This window comes from Pogona vitticeps, chromosome 4 (assembly GCF_051106095.1).
Source record: "Pogona vitticeps strain Pit_001003342236 chromosome 4, PviZW2.1, whole genome shotgun sequence".
Classification (NCBI taxonomy): Eukaryota; Metazoa; Chordata; class Lepidosauria; order Squamata; family Agamidae; genus Pogona; species Pogona vitticeps.
The window spans coordinates 179,123,079-179,131,439 of NC_135786.1; the positions used below are offsets into that span (position 1 = coordinate 179,123,079).

General features: G+C 39.3%; 1 protein-coding gene across 10 annotated transcripts in view; it reads left to right on the forward strand.

The window, feature by feature from the left end:
- PTPN2 (protein tyrosine phosphatase non-receptor type 2) overlaps positions 1–6,336 on the forward strand; it is a 33,565-nt gene extending 27,229 nt beyond the window's left edge. For 2 of the 10 annotated variants that reach the window (XR_013544156.1, XR_013544158.1), the window contains 4 exons: positions 2,032–2,133; positions 2,302–2,478; positions 2,798–2,949; positions 5,992–6,336. Coding sequence is in view for 6 of the 10 variants with exons in the window: in XM_020791735.3 (XP_020647394.1) it covers positions 2,032–2,239 (208 nt within the window). In the remaining 4 variants the exon portion in view is untranslated. Of the gene's footprint in view, positions 1–2,031; positions 2,240–2,301; positions 2,950–5,991 lie in introns of those variants that run through there. The other 8 variants (XR_012086821.2, XR_013544157.1, XM_020791735.3 and 5 more) reach the window with 4 other exon arrangements.
- The last annotated feature ends 2,025 nt before the right edge of the window (positions 6,337–8,361 follow it).

Here is an 8,361-nt window from a genome sequence, read left to right on the forward strand (position 1 = left end):
TATAGTGGTATATCCTAAAACCCTGACAATGCCTGCCGAGCTATGGTCCGGTTACAGAGGGCATGGACAAGAGACAAACTCTAATAACTTTACAACCAAAGAAGTGAATAAAATGCCTTAACCATGTCCTGTTTAGTGCAGATGCAACATTTAACCACAGTTCATACATTTCCTGTATTTCAAACCATGGTTTTGAATCTAAACCTGTATTTAGTCCTTCTGGTCTAGATATTTTGGCATAATACTTAACTACGAAGGGACACTGATATCCTTGTGTAGAAACTGCATATACTTGTTATGATCACTGTTAGATGTCACAAGTGAATAAATATATTTTCCTCTGTGTTCATGAGGTAGTGAGCAACCGTTGGCAGATTCTTTGCAAATGTATGTCTTTATCAGCTTGCATAATATCTATAAAACATATTGTTATTGTAATATAAAACTGAAGTATACTCCTAGAAATAAGCCTGTGACATAACATGTATTTGAGTTCTTTTAAACAAATCATGTTCAAAGTATATACATGATAAGTGTTTAAAACTAGTCTGACATCTGGTTCAGAAATTGGAATGCTGTGCACCCTTGCTTGTTATCAGTCACTAGGAACATTTTACACTATGAACCCTTTTCCCCTTTCTTGAAAAGCCCTCATAACAGAAAAAAGGGTTTTGCATTATCTGAAAGCTATTTCCTAGTAGAGTGGTGCCTCGCATTACGGCATTAATTCGTTCCAGCAAAATCGCTGTAGAACAAAAATGTCGTAATGCGAAATAAAAAAGCCCATAGAAACGCATTAAAACCCAATTAATGCGTTCCTATGGGCTTGAAACTCACCGTCCAGCAAAGATCCTCCATAGCGCGGCCATTTTCGCTGCCCGTGCAGCAAGGAATCCGTCCCAGAAAAGAGCAGGGAGCCTTTTTTTTTTTAACCCGGCGGCCATTTTGAAACCGCCGATCAGCTGGTTGAAAATCATCGTTTTGCAAGAATAGGTTCCCGAAGCAGGGAACCGATCATCGCAAATCGAAAAAATCCCATTTAAAACATCGTAAAGCGATCGCTTTTGCGATCGCAAAGTTTGTCGTGATGCGATTTCGTCGTTAAACGGGGCACTCGTCTTGCGAGGCACCACAGTACTTACTTTAGAGTACAAAATATATGCACAAAAGCAGGCCTGAAGGATGTCCGCACCTCTACATTAGTTATTTTTGTTTATACAAATGATATGTATGCAGCAAAACATAGTTAATTTGTTTTCTATATATGGGTACACAAAGAATTCCTGATGTATATTACCTACCTATAGAACTTTTTCCTTGAAGACATGTGAAAGTCAGAGAATGTTCTGAACTTAGGCTTTCTCTATAGGTCTAGATCAGGCTTGTCCAACCCGCGGCCCGTGGGCCACATGCGGCCCAGGTCGGCTCGTAATGCGGCCCAGTGCAATTTTTTATTTTTAAAGAAATTCCAAAGTTTCAAGTTACACTGCCAGCGCGTGCGGCTGGAATGCGGCCGGGGCACGTCACAACGGTGGGGGGGAGGGAAGGAAGGAGCAGGAGGGGAGGGGAGAGGGGGTTGCATGACTGCATTGCGCCATCCCGTCAATAGGTGGACCCCCTCCCGGCCCCATAAAGCCACCGGACTCGAAGCTGGCAACCTCTGCTGTCTGAGATCGCAGCTGCCAGTGAGCGCGCTTGGAGCGGGTCTGCGGAGGATGGCTTGGGCTGCCCCCCCATGTGGCCCAAGCCAAATGTATGTGCGGCCCAAAACAAATTTTCATTTCTAATGTGGCCCAGGGAAGGTGAAAGGTTGGACACCCCTGGTCTAGATGCTAACAGTGACCATGTTTTAGTTGACCAGTAACTTAACTTTGATTCAGACAAAATGTTTTAAACTCCCATCTCCATGGTTATTTGTTTGTTTGTTTGTTTGTTTGTTTGTTTGTTTATTTATGTGCTATCGGCCTTATGCTGTTAAGGGATGTGTTATAAGTCTAATAAAACTGGCTCAAGTTTTGCTTTGCTTTTTAGCACTCTTCGAAAGCGGCTGAGAGAAGATAGGAAAGCCAATACAGCACAGATGGTGCAGCAGATGAGACATAGGCTGAGTGAAGCTGAAAGAAAAAGAAAAAGGTGGTTATATTGGAAACCTATTCTTACTAAGATTGGATTTGGTTCAGCCATTTTCATTGCAGTCTATTCTTGCTGGAAATTGTATGTTCAAGGAGTTCTCATATAAGTGAGTGCTTATTCAATCATGTGTTTACTGATGATAAAAAGTTTAAATCCCATTCATTTCAGTGAGCATTGCTGGGTCCAAGAATGCTGCCACAGCACATGGAACAAACATGCTGCTACTTCTCTAGTGGCAATTTAACTTGCAGCACTGAACTCCTACATCTGATATTAATGCAGTAATCCTATAATGCACAACAGGAGAATGATGACTAGTCACTGGCTCAGGACTTTCCACTGCAGGTACTTCTGAAACCAAATTGATAGTTGGAATAAAACGGAACACTCTTGGATAAATTAATGCACATTTATCAGCAACTACATGTATAGTACTTAACATAACCTGTTAGATCTAGCAGATGGAATTGCCAAGATTTGAGTCTGCCAACTCACATACCCAATATAAGCAATAAATAGTGTGATGCTGTACTTTGAATGTTTGTGTAAAATATCAACTGTTTATACTATTTAGCCAAAATAAATTTTCTAATTCACTCGTCAGTCTTACCTTTTGTAAATTATTGTATTTTTAAAGGTACATTTGTACAAATCTCTTTAACAGAGTATGTATTATTTGCTGGTACATCTTTGCCCAGCACTTCTAGACTGATTTGGAAATTGCCGACTTCACTATTCCTGACTCAGTGATTAGGCAATGGCCTTTTCAGACATTTGGCATTAGTCGAATAGGAGATACTTCTCAATTACTGCATTGTAAGTTGCATTCGTGTATTTATGCTTGAATATGTATGATTTTTATAAGGCACTGAATGCTTGAGTCTTCTATCTCAAGCCAATGCTTTTGAAGGGAAGCCATGTTAAGATTGCAGTTATTGTTGGAAGCCATAGCTTGTGTTTAAAGTTCAAACATTCCATTAAATGTGAAAACTTGTGTGTGTGTGTGTTGAGTTTTGTTTTTTCCAGTATTTAATGACCCTCTTATAAAGGTCCTGGACAGCACATAGCAAACTATTGTAGTTCCTGAAAAATAAATGTTTTATATAATGGCTGGAATCCTATTTGTGCTCATGTAAGATCTGTAAGGGATGTGATGGCGCTGCAGATTAAACCGCAGAAGCCTCTGTGCTGTAAGGTCTATAGATCTGCAGCTGTAAGATCAAATCCACATGACGGAGTGAGCACCCGTCGCTTGTCTCGGCTCCCGCCAACCTAGCGGTTTGAAAGCATACAAATGTGAGTAAATAGGGTCCACCTCGTGGGAAGGTAACAGCGTTCCGTGTCTAAGTCGCACTGGCCATGTGACCACGGAAGATTGTCTTCGGACAAACGCTGGCTCTATGGCTTGGAAATGGGGATGAGCACTGCCCCCTAGAGTTGAACACAACTGGACAAATTGTCAAGAGGAACATTTACCTTAAGATCTGTATAACTTGCCATACTGAATCCTGGCTAATTGATGAAGTGCTGGGACATGTCTTAATTGAGTAATCAATTAAAAATTATATTTACCATCAGGCACAGAACCAAGACATACTCTCACATCTTGTCATTTAGTTGCAGTTAATCAGAGCAAGTTATACAAAATATACAAAAATACCAATAGGATTCTGGCCAACATTAGATGTGTTGTAGGAAGACACACATGGACATAGTACAGGAATTTTATTTTTCAGAAAAACTAAAGCAAATGAAAAAAGAATATTGAACACAATTTTTCTTCATTGGCCTATAGAATGAGTTGTGTAATGGGTATGCTTGCTGTTTGATGGTAAATACAATTTTTTCCCCCAAATCTGTAGCATAATACTACATAATACTGATACAGATGTAAGTAATAAACATGAAGTGATGGTTCAGGAGACTGCTTTTAAGGAGGGTGAATCAGTGATTCAAGTCAGAGAAGAAAATACAAAAGTGCAGCTCCAATCCATTTATCTTCCATTGTGGCTCGATAATGATACAGATTGAGCCATTTTGAACATTGGGACAAGTGCTGTACAGGATTTTGTGAGTTTTAGTGATGATCACAAAGGGTAGTGCCCAGGTCTAAGGAGTGCTGAAGTAGTAGAAAGATCCTTATATCCTACAGCATAGAAATCTTCCGAGAATATTCTGAAATTCCATCTTTCACAACTTGCATACCTGTCCTAGTGCAAAACACTTGCAATTCTTTTTAATGGGAGATTGAGGTAGTATGTGTACCTTTTATAACTCAGTTGCTGTCATATTTGAGACAGTTTCACTAATTCCAATGTGAACAGCTCAGAGTGGAATTATGCAAACTAGAAATTCAAAAATTAGTATTTCTGAAAATTCCAGTATTTCCCTCCATATGCGATATTGTTGTGCACTAGAAGAAATGCACAGTAAGAAAGTCTTACTTTTGGATGAGTTTCTGCTAGTTAAGGCGTCCTTTCACAGTTTCCATCGTCTTTTGCTGACCTTAGTCTCTCAGGGGCATGGCTTGGTCCAGATGCCTCCATATTCCTCCACTGCCAAGCATCAGATCTCTAGAATTTAACAGGATTCTTTTCCAGATGCAGTATTCTGTGTAAATGTGGACAGTCCAGAAGCAAAGCATGTGTACTGGCCACTGAACAACACTTCAACTTTTTCCTGAGTTACAAATAACTTTTTAGGGACTAGAATGTTTTCTTTGGTCTAAAACTGGACAGTCACTTGTACGTGGTGCACTTAATGAACAATATGATTCTCACTTGGTGTATGTTCCATACTCCCTAAGCTGTATTCCATATAAACCAATGGCACAAATAAGCCTAGGAATCAAAATTTTTAAAAAATACAACTAGATTCTATGAAATTTTAATACACCTTCTGGAAAAACGGTGCCACAGTTTACATTACGTGTGTATTAATGCACACCTAGTTATATAAATGTTTCAACATTTTGTGGATGAGAAGTGTTATTAAACCATGGTTTGTTACTTTAATTGTCCAAACTGTCCGAATGTATCAGGTTATTGTACAGAAGCTAACTTACAAGTACTGTACAGGAAACACACCTGGCACATACCTGGGAACAGGGCTGATATACTGCAGGGCAAAAATCTTGTTAAAGGTAAAAGAAGTTTGTTCTACCCTAGAGTGGAAAAAGGTCTTGACAAAACTAAGTTTGCTCTCTCTAGTTCTTCTCTAAAGTCTTCGGGTTTTTCAACTTCAGCTGCTGCTTCATGAGTTATCTATTCCATCCTTCTTGGCTGTTTTTTGCCCTCAACTATTTTTTAAATTCTTCCTCCCCCCCCCCCCCCCGCTCATCTAAGCATCTTCAGGGGATGTTGATCTAGTCAAGCTCAGCTGACTGTTCCCAAACAATACGGGATTGAACTTTGTGGAAGCTGAAATAAAACACTGAAATATCACTAGATATTACATTTAAGATATTTTTTCTGTGCAGAAAATAAGTTATTGGATATACAAATGAGGATGTAGACTTCCAATTAAAACAAAGGGGGGAGAGATACTTTCTGTAAATGGCATTACCATTTCAGTTTATTATAAGCATTAAACTATTTTTAAAATTGCCTTTCAGTGCCATCTTGATTGTTTGCATTTGTTCCTCCCTTTCAAATGTTTAATTGTAAGCTTTTACTTTAGTTTTTATTTCTAAGATGTAACAGTAAACTTTCAGCAGAAACAAACAAACCATTAGTACATTTCTATTATAAAAACACACATTTTTCTTTTTTATTCTTTGCTATTGCAGTGAAACTGAAACTTAACATAATACTTCAGTCTGTACTGAACCTGTGACTCTTTTACGTTGTGTGTCTATAGGCCGAGAGTGACGGACACCTAAACCGCCAAGACTTGTGAATATTCTGCAGCTATAATTACACACTATTGGCTTGCAAAGCAGGACATCATCCCTCTTCAGGAACAAAATTGAGGTCCAAGCAGTACCCAGTGGCCTCATAAATATCTGTTTACAACGTAAACAACCAGGGAATGAAGTACAGCACCAGCAAAAGACTTTGCAAAATAAAATAATTTGTCTTACATGTTTTATGCTTGTATCATCTGTAGAGATGTAAGAAGTTACATTAGAAAATACTTTGTACTGCCATTCTTAATTGTATTTTTTTATACTTCTGGCAGCATTAAATATTTTTTTAATTGCCACACTGTTCTCTCTGTGTATTTTTCCTAACGCCAATAAAGATACTTAGCCATTACAGTTAGATCCCTAAGTACACTCAGTGGCAACTACAGTAATTTTTCACATAGTTACTGGCAATCGTAAAGCAAAATGAAGAAGTCATTATTATGGCTACTTAAATATTTAACTGTTATGAATGCGGCACAGAACTATTAAGTGATCAAATGAAAGCACAACTCCAAGAGTTGTGTCTCTGGGTATAATGGCTCCTTCCCATCCAATCATACCTATTCACATTCATGTTAACACTATATAATCGACATTGCCTATACCCTGTTTCCCCAAAAATAAGACCTAACCTGAAAATAAGCCCTTGTATGATTTTTCAGGATGCTCATAATATAAGCCCTACCCCAAAAATAAGCCCTAGTTAAATGAAACCCCTCCCCCCACCATTGTGCAACCAGATGACATGACTATTTGAATAAATGTAGATTGCTGTACATGAAAATAAATCCCTTGAAAATAAGCCCTAATGCATTTTCTGGAGCAAAAATTAATATAAGACCCTGTCTGATTTTCGGGGAAACACGGTACTTAACAGGTCTGTCAATGGGATGTATTTAAAATGGTGGATAAAGCAGCTGCTTTGTCAGACTTATTGCTGTGATGCTACTGCTAAAGTTGTGTCCTTCAGTACAGTATATGACATTAAGAAGTTTATGTGCAGTAGTTGGAGTAATTTGAATAGGACTTTCCTCTGTTTTCTAAAGGCTTTTCAGGTCATCTACTTTTAACATCTTCTGGTTCCTCCAAGATTAATACTGAACATATCAGAAAAGTGAAAACTACATGATAAGCAATAATTAAGTCAACTTGAACCTTAAAAAACAAGAGTATTTATAGATCAGTTTTCTCCCTGAAGTGAGATGTTTCCATCTTTTGGAGCCATTAGTACTGTAATAATAATGAGGTATCAAGTCTGGCAACCCTCAGAATTTTCTAGATAGATGTTATTCAGAAGCAGTTTATCCCCTTCACCAACAGCACAATGGATGAAAAGGCGTGTAAACCCATAAACACATGGTTCAGATTATCTTGATTTACCACTCTCACAGGAAGCACGGTGAGAATTAAAACTCCTGACCTCTGGCTCTGCAGCCAAGTGTTCCAAACAAATGATCTATAACTGCCATATAGATGGAATAAATTACAATTAATAAATAAATTACTTGTTGGTCAGGATTGAAATCGATAAGTGGCCTCAATCTTTTCTTGGATGGTTCTTCTACTTTAAAATAAGTTTCCAAAACAAATGTTTTGAGTATTTGGTACTAGTAGAGCCTGATCTATGTTGAAACCTTTTAAATCACTCTTAGAAGGTTTCTCGGCCCTATGGAGCCTCAATTATGGGGTCCCGCAGGGCTCGATTATCTCTCCAATGCTGTTTAACATCTATATGAGGCCGCTGGGAGGCGTCATCAGGGGATGTGGGGCTTTGTGTCATCAGTACGCTGATGATACTCAGCTCTACATCTCCTTTTTTCCAACAACAGTGGATGCTATTTTGTCCCTTGAGTGCTGTGTGGGGGCTGTTCAGCAATAGGTGCAGGAGAACGGACTGAGACTGAATCCGAGCAACACATAGGTCCTTCAAGTGGGCGCTCCAGACATCAGTGGTCTGGGAAACACTCTCTTTTTTTGGGGGGGGGGTGACTCTTACCACCAAGAGTGAGGTTCGCAGCTTGGGTGTATATCTGGACCCAACGCTCACCATGGAGATCCAGGTGTCAGTGATCCGTTCCGCACATTTCCACCTTTGGCGGAGTGCCCAACTGTGTCCCTATCTTGATGTGGGGGCATACACCACTTTGGTCCATGCACTCGTAGTCTCAAGATAAGACTACAGTGGTGCCCCGCTTGACGATGAGGAAATCGCTTTATGATGAAGTTGTTGTGATCACTTTTGCGATCGCAAAATGATGTTTTAATCGGCAAAACCCGCTTTACTATGATTGGTTCCCTGCTTCGGGAACCGATTTTTCGCT